The sequence below is a fragment of the Cannabis sativa genome, chromosome 1 (genome assembly GCF_029168945.1).
Source record: "Cannabis sativa cultivar Pink pepper isolate KNU-18-1 chromosome 1, ASM2916894v1, whole genome shotgun sequence".
Taxonomy (NCBI): domain Eukaryota; kingdom Viridiplantae; phylum Streptophyta; class Magnoliopsida; order Rosales; family Cannabaceae; genus Cannabis; species Cannabis sativa.
In genome coordinates, this window is record NC_083601.1 from 53593464 (window position 1) to 53609060 (window position 15597).

Consider the following 15597-nt stretch of genomic DNA (forward strand, 5'->3'; position numbering starts at 1 on the left):
TTCAAGAGGAAGAGAGAGAGAGTGGGTTCGGCCAAAGATAGGGAGAGAGAAGGCTCAGTTTTTTCTGATTCAGAAAGTGTCAGAAAAAATTGTAATTTTGCTGAAGCCTTCACTATCTATTTATAGGATTCCACTAGGGTTAGGTTTGAATTATTTGGCATTAAAATAATGAAAATATCAGTTTAAATTGCCTATAAAAGTGGCTGGCCATGCTTAGTGGATTTGGGCCTCACTTTTTGTAATTTTGCAGTTTTATCTTTTCTACATCTGATTTTCTCAAAAACGCCAATTTTCTAATTCAACCATTTAAATGTCAATTCTAACTATTTAATAACTATAAATAATTATTAAATAATATTGTCATTTATCATATTTATTAATTGAACCATACAAAGTATCATAATTAACAAATATGCCCATATAAACTCTTTTTTTACAATTTCGCCCTTACTTAGTGAAAATTCCACAAATAGACTAATTTGAGAATTATAATTGATTAATCAAAACCAATTACATGAGTCTTACAAGCAATATTATCTCAACTAGTGGGGGGACCATGGGTCTATATAACCGAGCTTCCAATAAGTAGATCAAGAATTTATTACTAAAATTCACTAACTTATTAATTCTTCGTTGAATCCACGCATAGAACTTAGAATTGCACTCTCAATTATATAGAATGCTCTATATGTTCCACCATATAGACACATCATTAGTTATCCATTGTTATAATCCTAATGTGATCAATGATCCTCTATATGAATGATCTACACTGTAAAGGGATTAAATTACCGTTACACCCTACAATGTATTTATTCCTTAAAACACTTGACCCCGTATAAATGATATTTCAGCTTATGTGAAATGAGTACTCCACCATTTATGTTCGTTTGGTCAAGCTCGAAGGAGATCATTCTTTGCTTACTATTAGCCAGATAGAAGCTATAGATTCCATGTTTATGATAGCGCTCCCACTCAATTGCACTACCGTGTTCCCAAAATGTACGTATCACCCTGACCTAAAAGTAGGCTTAACTAACAAATCAAAGAACACGAATAGCCTTTCAAGATTGAGCCTAATCATAACAGGATTAAGAACATTTGATCTAGGATCAACTAGGCGATATTGACTTGAATAGATATTACGGTAAGTTTAATAAATCTAAGTCAAAGTTCAATATCGGTCCCTTCCGATGCATTCTCCATGCATCCAACCTGAGCTTTACTTTAACCAATGCTCTGGAAAGAACATAGCACTTCTCCAAATGCAAGTAAACTCTGTTGTAGATTATCATATCAGTAAAACCCTATGTCTGATAAATCTAGGAAACTTTATTCACATAGTCATGTTTATTTTCCAATGTGTTGACGGCACAATAAACAGGATCAAGTATGTGAAAAGGGTTTCAGATGAATTTATACATTATGTACATATAATCATGAAATAAATCATGTGAACCATGCAATATTAAATGTTATTTCTGATCTATATTAATAAGTAAATCTGATTATATTGAAATGAGTTTTATTTAGGGCATAAAACCCAACATATGATTCGTGGTTGAAAATTTGTTCTAAAAATCGATCATTGGTTAAAAAAAATAAAAAAATTGTATTTTGAAATCAAACAACTTTTTGAGTTAAACAAAAAAATTGAAAAAGAAATAATTTCAAAAAATGATAAAATTAGTAAGTCGTCAAAAGATTTAAATGCAATTGAGAAAAATGTAGTGATGCTTAATCCTGATTCTTCTATTTAACGCCCTAATGATTAAGTACGCTACAATAACTTTCTAAATACAGTGCACACCTTTGTCATTCATAGGGCTTTTCTCAAAAATTGTAATAAATTAAAATTTTGATTTAACTTTAAACTTATATAAACATTTACATATATTTACATAAAAAAAAAAAATTGAATAATTGGGATTCCGTTTTTAAACTTTACATTCAAAATAACATTAATAAACATGTCGCACAACGACTACAAAATGAAGTCCAAGTCGTCCCGAGACCAAACTCTCCGGGTCGCACCGTCTCGACATGTACAATCATTCCAAGAGCTCTGAACTTACTGTTGTTTATCTTTAGCCTTTCCTTTACCTACACACGAAAGCAATATCTATGAGTCAACAGACTTAGTATGAAAAGCATATAATACCAACTTGTATCTAGGCGTTCATACATCTATCCACAAGGCTTATCAGATGAGTAAGAACGTTCTTAACTAAGGTACGACCACCATACCACATGCACTACGTATCGCTACTGTACTAGTGTTGGTAGAGTTTGCATCGTACCTCGAGTACCACTAAGTGTTGTATCACATACACTATAGTCCAGTTTGGCACAGTTGTGCTGTGGGAAAAAATAGCTGTAGCTGTGTTGTGAGAAAAAGCAACTGTAGCTGTGCTGTGAGAAAAAGCTACTGAGTGTTTGGTAAATATAATTTTAAAACAGCTGTGAGTTGAAAAAGTTGTATATAAGTGTTGGTAAACTAAATGATTAAATAACTGTTAAATATATAATTACTAAAATAGGTATGACATTTGTTATCTAATTTATTTAAATAATTTTATGCATATTACTATATTTATAAATATTATTTATTATATTATAAATAACGATAATTTTTCTCTTATAATATTTAATTTTTTTTAAATATTTTTATAATAAAATAATAAATTAAACTTTTATGTTGAGTAGTTTTTGATCGAAGGGTTTTTTTTTTTTTTTTTTAAATAAGAATGAGATTCAATGAATGTAAGAAGCCCTAAAATTAATTGGTAAATGGAGAATTTTAAAATTAGATGAGGGCAATTGTGTCAAGTGAAAAATTCATTAAAGCAAAATTGTAGCTTCCCTTAAAAGCTAATATCCCAAAGTTAGGGTGGGCCAACTTTTCCTAAAAGCTATAAATTTTACTTAAATTTTTGAAAAATTTATTTTTTAAATTTTACCAAACACATATTAAGTCATAACTTTTTCTAAAAGTGATTTTAGCTTTTTAAAAAGCTCCCCCAAACGGGCCCTACGTACATAACCGTACTAGTGTTGGTAACACCGTATTGTACTCGTTGAACATCATACATTATACCAATACACTCGGTACCGCTACCTACTAGTGTTGGTAGCATACGAATCACAATTAGTATGCATATATTACACATACACATATTCATTATATAAATACATTTTATGCTAGTCTTATCTCATTTCCGAATTCAAACGTGTCGGTTGACCTGAATAGAAATCACGTGCTAAATGAATGCCCTATGTATCACATTTACGCAAATGAGTAAACAACTTGCTAAAACCCTTTCTGGCGACCCACATTCAAAACTAAAAGTTTCTTTATCGATAAATAGCATGGCAATACCCTAAATATCGAGGAACATCAAAACTAAGATTCTAAAAATCGCCCAAACAGGTAAACCAGATTTCCCAAACGGATAACCAATTTCTAGGGTCCTGCCCAGTGAAACAATTAACTGGTTCACCACTACACCCATTGCACCAAGACCATCTTTGTTTGCATAGTCCACATTAGCCCTAAATCTTCCAGGTCTAGAGAGCCCCATAGAATCTCGTAAACACGATGTGCCTCCTATTGGGTAGAGCTCTAACCAGAAAGAGTTTTTTGTGGCAATTTACTTCTGGAAAAATCTTCTTCTCCATCTCAAGTAAAGGTCATATTCCCCCTTTATGATAATTGTCATTCCTGAACTTTCATAGTTTGTGGTAAACGATAGCAGCAAATAGAACATACTTCTTGTTATCAAGATTAGAACCAGCAATTTTGCCTTGTAAAATCTCACGATTTTGTGTTTAGAGATTAGAACCAGCAAGATTTTGTGTTTAGAGATTAGAACCAGCAATATGAGAATCCAATTGATTAAAAATTCAATTAACAACCTCCCCACAAGAGTGAAGAGGGATATCCTCTATGCCCTTTATAATTGGTGGGTAGTTCTCTATAATTTTTGTTAAAATAAAATATGCAGAACTCGATATTAAATTACACCAATATCGATATTACAATCAATTATTATATAAGAAAGGGTCTCAAAATATATATGATATTGATTTTTTTATTAGTATTTTGAAAATAAAGCCAATTATAAGTTTTAGCCTTTGTTTTGAGTTTCAGTATTCATACAATTATAATAATAAACATTTAACAATCACATACTCTGAGTCAACATAACATACAGAGTACCAACAAAATCAAACCAAAAACGTAAAATTCAATCCTAGTATAGTCATAGACTAGTGTGCTTATTATATATATAGATAGATAATATAATAACTGTGTCATCTACAGTCTATGGTTTATTTTTTAACATTATTTAGACTTCCAAATTCATCTAGTTGAACTTAAATACTTAATTGTTGAATTTTTTTTTTTCTAAAATAAAATATAACCTGAATTGTTGACTAAGATATTAGCTACCTATGAATTTATAATGGCAGTTTTGATAAATTGAGTAAAATAAGTGGATTGATTTGTTGAGTGAAAAGGTAAATATACTTTACAAATGTCTAGTAGTCAAACGTCTGAACACGAGTGTCTTAATTTATTTAGTTTGACAAAGAGAGTGTCCTAATTTCTAAAACAAATTATTTTTCTACTAGACTAGTATTCATCATTGAAAAGTTCTTTGTATTATACTTGATTGAGCAGAATTGGTTTGACCATGGAAAAGTAGAGTTTGGTCCATTGAGTTAGCAAGGAATTGCAATGAACCACAACTCTCTCTGCTTCTATTCTATTCTTCTTATAAATAAGAAGTGAATGTTCTAATAATATCTATCTATTTATCTATCTATCTAACAAATTAAAACAAAGAAACCTGCCATGGTTAGCGGACAACTCTCCCATGAGATGGAAATCAAGGCGCCGGCTAGCCAAGTTTGGGAGTTTTACGGCACCATTCGCCAACTAAACCTCATTGCAAAACAACTCCCAAATGTATTCGAAAAAATTGATATTCTTGAAGGAGATGGTGGCGTTGGCACAATTGTCCATTTAATTTTTGTTCCAGGTACGTACGTCTATATATTTTTAATATCAGTACCTATAATTATTATGAAAAATTGCTAATCATTCGTAAAGTATGACTTATGGTAATGTTAAGAACTACTAATACCTAATAGTTGTGCTTATTTTATCAATGTCATTAATGGGGATTACCATTCTTTAGGTGTTACAAGATTCAAGAGTTACAAGGAGAAGCTTACCAAGGTAGACGATGAGAATCGGGTGAAGGAAGCCGAGGTGATTGAAGGAGGATACCTGGACTTTGGCTTCACGCTTTACCGAGTTCGATTTGAGATCATCGACAAGGACCAAGCTTCCTCCATTGTGAAGTCCACCATTGAATATGAAGTTAAGGATGAGTCTGCTGACAATGTCTCCTTGGTCTCTCTTGATGCCCTAAAAGCCATAGCCTTTATTGCACAAAACGAACTCACTAAGACCAATGCTTGAATGAAATGTATTTTAATTTTAAATCCTTGTTTCTGGAAATAACAACAATAACAGCAATAATATGAATCTTAAAGGAAATATATTTCAATTTTCATCTTTGTTTCTGGAGATAATAGCAATAATAATATGTATTACAAAGTTATTGTTGTTGTGGGTGTTTATTTGATGATATCCATAACAGCAACAGAATCAGTTTATTATTGTAATTGCATTTGTCATTGGAAAACAAGTTCAAAATTAATTCCCTCAAATTAATTATTATGCATTCTATCAAAAAAAAAATTATGTAATCCTGTTTTTTCTTTTTTTCTTCCTACCATAGCTACAATATTTGGAACCAAGCAATTATAGCAATTGCTAATTATTATGCAAATTAGCAATTTTCTTTATTAAGTTTAATACTATTATAATTATATTATAAGCCACATTGCTATATTTACAGACTACAGTACTGGTGAGAAAATGAGACAAGCAGAAAGAAAAACCAGTTATAAATTGGTAACAATGATGGATATCAAAATCAATCCTTACCTTAAAATATCTTACCATTAATATTCTTTAAAATCAAGCTGATTAACACATTAAATTTTTCTTAAAGTGACTGGTTTGTTTTTTATTTTTAGGGAAGCCAATCAAGCTTTGTTATCCAAAGCTAGCGCTATGTGGATTGGAGTTTCTCCCCGTGTGTTCATCAAGCCCTTCGGTTTGTAATGTTTCGAATTGAATGAATTCCTTTAAAAAAAAATTCCCATAAACAATACTGCCCAAACCTCATTTTGAATTTGCAAACAAAAAACAAAAACTAGAAATGATGTTTGTTAATTGTTGCACACCACGTACAATCCATAGAGTCAAAGCTGCTTTAGAAATTTTAAATAAACAAAGTTTGTAACAATCAAGTTGTGACTGTTGCTGATCAAAAATTTGAAAAACTACCAACATCAAAATCACAGTATACAGTTAATATCATCTTCACTCAATCTGTTTTACTACTGAAATTTCATTTGTTGCAAATCAAATCATAATTATTCATTACCTAATAACAGAGCCAACATATCCTCAGAAACATGAATACAAGTTCCTATGTTTGTTTGTTATCTTTATCATGATTAAAGTGTATGGGAAATCAGAGTTCCTATATTTACAGGTTGGGTCTTACTCACCCACTTCGTTTGGGCGGGTCACCTGCCCCAACAGCAGGTGAATCACGGGGAGAAGGTGTTACCTTGAGGGGTGGGCTGACCCGCACCATTTACATTGCTACTGGAAACCCATGGTTACCAAAAAAGAAAGCACAGAAGATACAAACGGGACATAAGATAAACTGACCCACACCATTTACATTCCTACTAGGAATCCAAGAAATTATAGCCATTGCTAATCATTGTGTAAATTAGCTAGGAATGTAAGTACCTAGTAAAGACTCAAACCTCAAAGTTTGTGGGAATAAACCACATGTTTGACCATTTTAGCTTCTCCACTTAAATATTTATAAAGCGAAAGGAATACAGAAATAATTTCTCAAAACATGGATTTGGAAAAAAGCAACAGCTAAATTTTATGGTACTGATTTATGTGTTCCTGAACATGAGATTGGGAAGACAATACACTGCACAAAGGATACAAAGAGGAGATAGCATAACCTAATATTTTCTTAGATATAGAAATAGAAAGAGAAACTAACTAATCAATTGCCATAGTCTCTGAACCCCCAATTGCATCCTCCAATCCATTCTTGTGCTCCTCCGTTGCCAACCTCATCTCCTCCATCATAGTCTTCTGCTCTTCCTCTATTGTTGTTTGCAACTCATCCACCTAATCACAAGAAAAGACAATTTCAGAGCTTGAGAGACTATATGATAATCAGGGCAGGGCACATTCTAAAATGAAAATGGTTCTTACCAAATGAAGCACAAGAGAAAATTGCTTCTTCCGGAGTTCAAGCAGCCTTGAAGTGGCCGTGTTCTCAGCATCAAGAGCAGCAATCTCTTTGTCCAAATCGGCAATGAGCTTCTGGGTTTGGGAGCGTGGTGGCTGTGCGGCAATCAACTTCCTGATAGCCTCGCACTCCTCCTTGTGCTGCCTCTCAATCTTACTTTCCTCCAATTGAATCTTGAGTTGGGAAATGTCAGAATGAGCTTGCAGAATCTGGGAATTAATCTCCTCCTTCAACTCATTAAAATTATCCTTCTCACGGAGGTTGGCCTCCACCACAGCTTTGCTCTTAAGCAGAGGAATCTCAAAAGTAGAAAGCTCCTGCAAGAAGGCCTTGGAGAGTCTCTCACAGTCGGCATAGTTGGAGTCGTCATCCTTATCAGTTTCAAGGAAGAAAGAAGTAAACTTCTTCTGAAGCTTCTTCAAAGGAGGTTCGCCTCGGGTGGTGGTGGTGCGAGTGAGAAGCCTGTGCTTGATTATAACCTCATCATCAGCAGGGCCAAATGCATAGTTCCCACCACCTATAGCCTCCCCTCCTCGGCCCCCGGAAATCTTCCTCCCTTTGGCCAACATTATAAGATTGATTTCTTAAAAAAACTTAACTCCTTTTCTCCACTCTCTCAAGTCTCAACTGCAAAACCAGATTAAATTAGGAGATTCTCAACTTCCAACTTGGGCTTAACTAAATGGGTTCATTACTACAGCTCAATGAGACCACTCCACACAGACCCCATCTTTGTTTCCAGCCCCAGAAATTAGCACCCAGAAATCAAAATTTTTAAAATTTAATAACATGAACTCTTTCAATCAACAATACACCTAATAATAACAATAATAACAGGGTAAAAGACGAAGAGATTATTGGCATAAAAGCTCTTATCTTGCGAATTTCTTGTATACCTTGATAAATGGTAGAACAGCTCATTAACGACATAAACAGGTAAATCGGTTCAATAAATAGCTAACACAGCACTATAATTCAATTTTAAACGTTTACCTGCAACAGCGTCGACGGCGAGGAGGGAGGCTGCAATGGCGGATTGGAATTGGAAGACCGGCAATGTCGTGCCCTAAGGTATTAAGGGAAAGAGAAGAAAAAGTACAGGAAATTACACAGCTTTTCTTTTATTTTGTGTCTTACAAAAAGCTTGGGTTTTTTTATTTATTTATTTAAATTTTTATAGGGTAATTTTGAATAGTTAACATTGTTGTAATTTTTTTTTTCTCATTATTCACGTACTTATAAGTAAGGATGCACACGGGTCGGAAAATTGACGTGAAGTGCTCCCCGTTAAGGATTTAATTCTTATTCCCGTTTATTCTCCATCGAGAATGGGGCAGGAAATCGAGCGGGAATAGGATGGAAAATCTCTTAATAAAAAAATAAATTTATAGTAAAAATTTAAATATATTAAATTACTAGGAGAATTACTTCATATACTATTTTTTAATTTTTTTTTAATTTTACAGTTTGGGTTGCTCCGGTAATTTTTATGTGCGTTGCTATACAGATTTTAGTTGCGATTTAAGTTATTCCGTTAGTTGCTATAGAAATTTTTGTATAGAATTCCGTAAAAATGCAAAAAAAAATTATTTTGAAGTGTAAAAATAAAAAAAATAATAAAAAAAAACTTCAAATTATTAAACTATATAAAAATTAAATTATTACAAATTAATTATTATTTAATAAACTAATTATTATTTAAAACACAATTTAAAATTCATAAAAAGAGTACTAATATATTAAAAAATACAAATAAATATAAAATATTACTGAAATAAAATACTAAATGAGTCCATGTCGAGATGGGTCGTTTAACATTCAGGAACAAAAAATAATTCTCATTAGGGACGAGTCCCCGCGGGGTCCCATTATCGTAGAGAAAATAAGCATCCCCACTTAAAGTCTCATTTTAATGGGTGTAGAACAGTTATATTATATTACTTATTGTGGGTTGATAGCCCAAGAATGTTTACAAAATATATGGTACATAGTTATATTTATCTCTTAGGTTAAAAACCAATTTGTTTCAAGAACAATTATACTTATTTCACTATGTTCAACTAAGTACAAAATTCTCACATAAGAACAACAAAAAAATCTAAGGTAATAAAAATAAATCATCACAACATAAAATATGTTAATGAGTGATTATATATATTTAATATAATATAGGAGAAAAATGAATGGTAAATTGAATTTCAGTTTTAACTTTACAAAAAAATATATAATGAATGGATACATAATATAGTAATAGTGGGCATAAATAAGTTAGACTATACAGGCGTCCAACAAGAAGAAGTTGCAGGATTCCACAAAGCAGGTAACAAAAACTTCTTGCCCTTAACACCATGGAAGTTGAATGCTCCACCATTTTTCGGGTCGACCCGAATCTTGCCAGTGTATCCCGGAAACGCCCCGCTTCCGAACATACCTTGACACATGGTTCCAGCGCCCAACAAACCAAAATGTCCACTGCCCATGTGTGAGAAGCCTGTATTAAAGGGGTTAGTCACAGCATCAGCCAATCCTGATGCCAATGATATAATCATAGCATCAGCCCCAACATTGCCATTTGGTGGTTGTAACACCACTCCTTGTGGCCCAAAATCAGACTTGTGAAAAGGCCAAGCGCATGCACCAGGACACTCTGTCTCAGGGTTCCCCACAAGAACATAAGGTTGGTGTCCGAACACCCCGTGCTGCGCGCATCTCCCGGTACACATCTCTTGTACGGTCACTTGTCTATCCGTGAAAATGAGAGCTAGAGTGTTGTGTGTCCCTTCAGTGGCTTTTTGCACCAAAATCTTTATGAAATCGGCAGTCATTACCTTCCCCGTCGAGTAGGAAGCATCGGTAGCCACTTTCACAACCTTAACTCGAATTTTGGGGACCCTGCGGACGTGTCTATGCCTTGTGAAAGATTGGTAGCTCTCCACCATTTTCCACCAGGATGATACTTTGGGCTTAGAGGCCCCGCGAACACTGTTGAGAGATTTGAGAAAACAACGGATGAGACTCTTTTGGCCGCGGCCAAATTGGCCGTAGTAGAGGATGGAGATGTCGATTTTTCCAGTGAGGAGAGGCCCGCCGTGGTAGTCTAATTTGGATTCGGGGCCTTTAAAACCATGGCTTTCGTTTATGGCGAGAAGGAGGGAGAGGAGAAGAGTGGAGAGGACTAGAGAGAGAGAACAAGGGAGAGAAGAGGCCATATTGCTTCTTTCTTTCCATATGTTTGGAGAAATGAGGTGTGTATTTATAGGAGGCTCATTGCCATAAATGTTGGGTTGTATGCTCTAATAATGCCTCCACATTCCCTAAAGATTAGCACTATCATTTCAACTCCACATTTCCAAAACTATTTTTAACTCTAAACCAACCCATAATTAGATTTTCATTTTTTTTTTTTTTTAACTAATTGTAATAGTGTTTACGTAGCTTACTTTGGTATCAATGTCATTCCATTCATTTTATTGAAGAAAAAAAAAAGTGCAAATTGCACCTTAAGGTGCCTAAAACCAATGGTCATAATATTTACTTATTTTCTTGCCGTACATATTCGTTCAATATTGATTGTTATTTTTTATCTCTAGCAAGAAAAAAAATTATTTTTATTTTTATGATTAAAATATTAAAAAATAAAACTTTTATCAAATATTACTTTCGTCAATAATAAATTATGTGCAATTATTTTATTAACAATTATTAACTATCCAATAAACAAATTGCTTAAATGAATCAAACAATGAACCCATAAAATATTCTTCTAATAAAACTTAATTCTCTCTAAAAAAAACTAATAGAAATGTGGAAGGAAACTTCAAGATTGTATACGTAAAAAGTTCTTATAATATGTTTCATTGCAGGTTGTAATTTTTTTTTTTATATTAAAGCGTCTAATAAATATATTTTTTGAGTTACACAAAGTTAGAATTCGAGATATCAGGAACCCCACACACATTCCATAATAATTCTTTATTGCTACTTGAGCTAACCTCAAGTGATTGCATAGCATGTGGTTTGAATGAAGATGATTTTTGTGTTTTGGAATAAAATGTGGAAATTGAAGCTGCCACAAAGGTTAAAAACTTGTTGTGGCATGTTGTTAAGGGTTGTCTCCCAACTATGGTACAACTGAGTTCTAAGCATGTGAAGGTGAACCCTTTGTGCCCTGTTTGGCGATTTAGTGAGGAATCAATCCTTCAAATTCTTTGACGGGTGCGTAGACAAGTTTGAAATGGTGAACAACGATATGAAGTGTTTGTTGGTGAGAGTGTGCTGGGCTATATAAGAGACTCGAAATGATTTTGTTTGGAAGGGAAAGACGGTGAAGGTTGATGACATTGTTGTGTATGCAATAAAGTACCTTAATTAAGAGAAAAATGCTGAAAATTTGATATAGATTCATGGTTGTCTAATTTTTAGACAAATAATGGGGTTGAGCATTGGATATTGCCACAGCCAAATAGTATCAAAGTTAATATAGATGTGGCATTGTTTGATAGTGGTCAGAGTTTTGGATTTGGATTGGTGGCTTGGGATGCTAATGGATCTATAAGGGTAATTAGTAGTAAAACTCCCTTATGTTTTAATTTTTATACACTTAAACTTTTTTATCTTTTTTTTATTATTTTTTGAAAAACTCCTTTAAGTTTATTTTTCTTTGCAAATTTGAGGTGCTAAATAAATATCATCGTTAAATACTAACTGGATGATCACTGTGTACATCTGTGTATACGTGACAGTAAAACCTCGAAGTCAATATAGTGGTTATCCAATTAGTATATAACAGTGATATCTAACTCACGCCTCAAATTTGCAAAGAAAAGTAAACATAAGGACATTTGTTACAAAAAAAAAAAAAAGTAAATTAAGTATATAAAATCAAAATATAAAGGACTGTTGCCGCCAATAACCCATTTTAAATATAGGTTGTAGCACGTTTTTACATGGCACTATCAAACCATAATTGCCTGAAGCAACAGGAGTCCGTGAGACTCCTAGTTGGATGAAAGAGCATAGATGGCAACAGGTGGTCCTTATTGTAGTGTTGCACATGTATTACAAAGCTCTATTTTTATGATTTCTTTATTTAATCATGTCATTCAAAAATGTAAAATTGTGGCTCATAGTTTTGCTAGAGCCTTATTTGTTCCAACTAAATTGTTGTTAATAAAGTTTGAATTTTCATTAAAGAAAAATTAGAATTGGAAGGTTTCAATTTTAATTGGAAGGTTTCAATTTTTTGAAAACTATTCCCTAAATGAAAATTACAACTATAATTAATTCCCTGACTTATAGAACATGAAACCGTTATAAGCTATAAATTGTAACTAGTCCAAAAATTTGCCTCAAATTAATGGGCACAAAGATGCAAAGCATTGAATTTTTTGAATCAAAATATGCTCCCATTTTATAACTTAGCGATATTGGCTTTTACTTTATTGTCAATAATATTACTACTATTTCAATTTCATTTCAAAGGCTAACAAAAGAAAGCAGCACACATAAAAAGTCTTCAAGGAAAGAGATTTTACAATCACAATATAACCTACACCACCTCATTTTTCCTATTGTTCCCTCAATTTTCAATGTATAGATAATAAAGACTCAAACACATTCACATCCTGTACACTCAGCTGCTAGGTTTCTCCTGCTCTGCGTCGTCAATGAAACTAGGCAGCGGCTTTCTCTACTTTTAGGCCATTTCACTTTCCTATCCTCATTCCTCCATACTCGTGCTGACATCGACTTAAAAGCATTCCTCATGTATTTGAGCACAGCCGTTGCAATCTCTCTGCAACAAGAAAATGATTCATAGTTTTAAATTGAAACCGAGCTATTCTTAGTTCTATAAAAGACAGTCTTTTGCTACTTACAATGGTGAGCAGGGTGATCGGCCGCCATTTACATAGTAAACAAACAAATAAGAATCGTAATGTTGACCGTTGATCAAGTAGAAACCTTGAAGTCTCCGTAAACACCTAAAAGACATTTTGTTGTACAAATGGATTGCGGCATTATTATAAGAAATAACATGCAAGTAAACAGCTCGGCAAGTTGGAACGCTCAAGGCGTATTTTATGACCTCGCGAATAAGTGAAGAGGCTGCAAATCCCACATTGAATTTGAAATAAGATCAATAAATTTATATAACAGTCAAAGCTTCAAAACATTTACAGAAGTAGACAAACTTCTTCTACCTATGCCAAGATTTCTGTAGCCTTCTACTACTCCGAGAGTCAGAATGTAGACCAAAGTTTGATCAGATTTTAATGAATCATAACTGAGCATATCCCCTACCTACAAAACAAATTATTTCCCCTATATGAGTTGAGAGGGAAACACTACAACAATACTAATAAATCGTAAGGAAAAAAGGACTTAGAGACCTGGGTTTAAATTATTTTTACCAACACACCTTAAGGATTAAATTATTATTCCAAACTGATTTATCAAACCACGATTCTTTGAAATGTGCAGGGAGGAGGATGTAAACAGTGCCATTTTACAGGGCTTACCTCACTGTCTTTTGCAAGTACAATTCGCGCTGTTACAAATCCTATAAGTTGATCACTTTGACCATTTGAGTGACTGCGATCAACAGCAGCCCATGATACTATATCGCGCCCATTAACCACATTTTGGAAAAACTCGGTTTCATACCTGAAAATTAGGACAATATGTAATAACCACACTGCAGGCAAACTACATACCGAAGAAGGCCATACTCATGGAAAAACATCAAAAGGTCAAACACATACCGAATTGGAAATAAATCACCATGAATCTTCTCTAAAGTTCCAAGGTCAGAGGGTCTTATAGGCCTAAAGCATATGACTGGACGAGGAGAAGGTTTCATGTTCACCATTAAAGACAGTTTGTTCAATCCCCAGGAAAGATTTGATACAGTTGGACAGTATGAGAGAAAACTTCTCCTTCCATTTATGCCACATCACCCCGGAAGAGCCATGCAAAAGTTATACTACTGAAAAGAGGAGCATAAATCAGTACTTAATCAAAAACCTCGTCAAAATGCAAATTACATGGCATCTGTAGAGACCTACATAAACAGAAAAGTAACTCTTACAAAAACACACATCAAAAGAGAAGTGGGACTTGTTCACATTTTGTTAACCAAAGTCCAATCCCACCAAATAAAGAAGAAACAAAGAAAAGGGTGCCCCTTTTCCTTTTCCTTTTCCTTTTCCTCCTTTCCAAAAGGATCTTCGTGTCATCTTAACAGTTCCCCAAATTAACAAACTTGAAAACTAATAATAATACGTTGCTTTCATGATTAAGAGCCATTCAACTGCTTTATCATGTAATTTCTAGATAAACTAACTCAATACTTGTGATCCTTCTAAAGTAGAATCAACAATTCTCCAAGGTCTTAGCACTAAGATATACTGTGTCTTGTTCCATAAAGAATTACCCAAAATGCATATATGGAAAACAATAGAAAGATTTTTTCGTTACACTGAATTCAATTAGGGTATTTAGCAAAGTCAAATTAAATACAATTGAGCGAGAACAATCATAATCGGTCAGAATTGAAAACATATAGCAACATAAATCAATTAGATAAGATTAAGGGTATCCATAAAAATCAATAACAAACCAGAAGATACTCATACCGTGTCATGTCAATTTAATTAAGGCAATTGAAAAGATTAAATACCATAATCGGAGAAGGAGATGAAAACCCAGATGAGATCTTGAGTAGGTAAGCTAAAATGGGAGGATCTGGTGGTGCTTTTAATGGTTTGGTAAGAAGAAAAAGAAGAAAGATATGAAGTAATTTGGGAGTAATTGAATTAGGGTTAGTGGGGAATGTATGGAATTTTGATTAAGAGTTAAATAAAAATGGAATCTTGATTGATTGGAACTAGTGTTATACTTTTCTCTGTAGTTTAGTTATATAAACCCTGAGAGAGGAGAGGAACCTAAGGAAGAAGAAGACCCACCCAACAAACAAGAAGACATCATAACTTGCTCTGATGCATGGAGATGTGAATTTACCAAAACACCCTTCTCTGCCTATATGGATTATCAAGCCTTGTGTGATTGTGTCTTGTTAAAGAAAAAAACATTTACATTAACACTTCAAACAAACTTTGTTTTTTTTTTAAATCCTTCAAAATGAACAAAAAAATATTAAGAGTAGCAA

General features: G+C 33.5%; 4 protein-coding genes across 6 annotated transcripts; 1 reads left to right on the plus strand and 3 right to left on the minus strand.

The window, feature by feature from the left end:
* The first annotated feature begins 4663 nt into the window (after window positions 1-4663).
* On the plus strand, window positions 4664-5585 carry LOC115706077 (norbelladine synthase). The gene is made up of 2 exons (XM_030633594.2): window positions 4664-5045; window positions 5205-5585. Exons 1-2 carry the CDS (start codon window positions 4859-4861, stop codon window positions 5489-5491), a joined length of 474 nt encoding a protein of 157 aa, XP_030489454.1. The 5' UTR covers window positions 4664-4858; the 3' UTR covers window positions 5492-5585.
* Window positions 5586-6928: 1343 nt separating this feature from the next.
* LOC115706076 (THO complex subunit 7A-like) lies at window positions 6929-8665 on the minus strand. Its single transcript, XM_061108585.1, has 3 exons — window positions 8424-8665; window positions 7394-8057; window positions 6929-7306 (listed from the first exon to the last, which is right to left on the minus strand). The coding sequence occupies exons 2-3, from the start codon at window positions 7997-7999 to the stop codon at window positions 7175-7177; spliced, it is 738 nt and encodes a 245-aa protein (XP_060964568.1). The 5' UTR covers window positions 8000-8057; window positions 8424-8665; the 3' UTR covers window positions 6929-7174.
* Window positions 8666-9599: 934 nt separating this feature from the next.
* LOC115704029 (protein EXORDIUM-like 6) lies at window positions 9600-10866 on the minus strand. Its single transcript, XM_030631252.2, has one exon. It carries the CDS (start codon window positions 10637-10639, stop codon window positions 9704-9706), a length of 936 nt encoding a protein of 311 aa, XP_030487112.1. The 5' UTR covers window positions 10640-10866; the 3' UTR covers window positions 9600-9703.
* A 1859-nt stretch (window positions 10867-12725) lies between these two features.
* LOC115705986 (histone acetyltransferase MCC1) lies at window positions 12726-15544 on the minus strand. Of its 3 annotated transcripts, none has more exons than XM_030633476.2 (6): window positions 15109-15544; window positions 14192-14412; window positions 13949-14093; window positions 13631-13730; window positions 13307-13535; window positions 12726-13224 (listed from the first exon to the last, which is right to left on the minus strand). In XM_030633476.2, the coding sequence occupies exons 2-6, from the start codon at window positions 14296-14298 to the stop codon at window positions 13038-13040; spliced, it is 768 nt and encodes a 255-aa protein (XP_030489336.1). In that variant the 5' UTR covers window positions 14299-14412; window positions 15109-15544; the 3' UTR covers window positions 12726-13037. The 3 variants fall into 3 exon arrangements, with proteins under 3 accessions (XP_030489336.1, XP_030489334.1, XP_060964569.1); XM_030633474.2 differs by having other exon boundaries at window positions 14192-14415; XM_061108586.1 differs by lacking the exon at window positions 15109-15544 and adding an exon at window positions 15065-15080 and having other exon boundaries at window positions 14192-14415.
* Window positions 15545-15597: the final 53 nt, after the last annotated feature.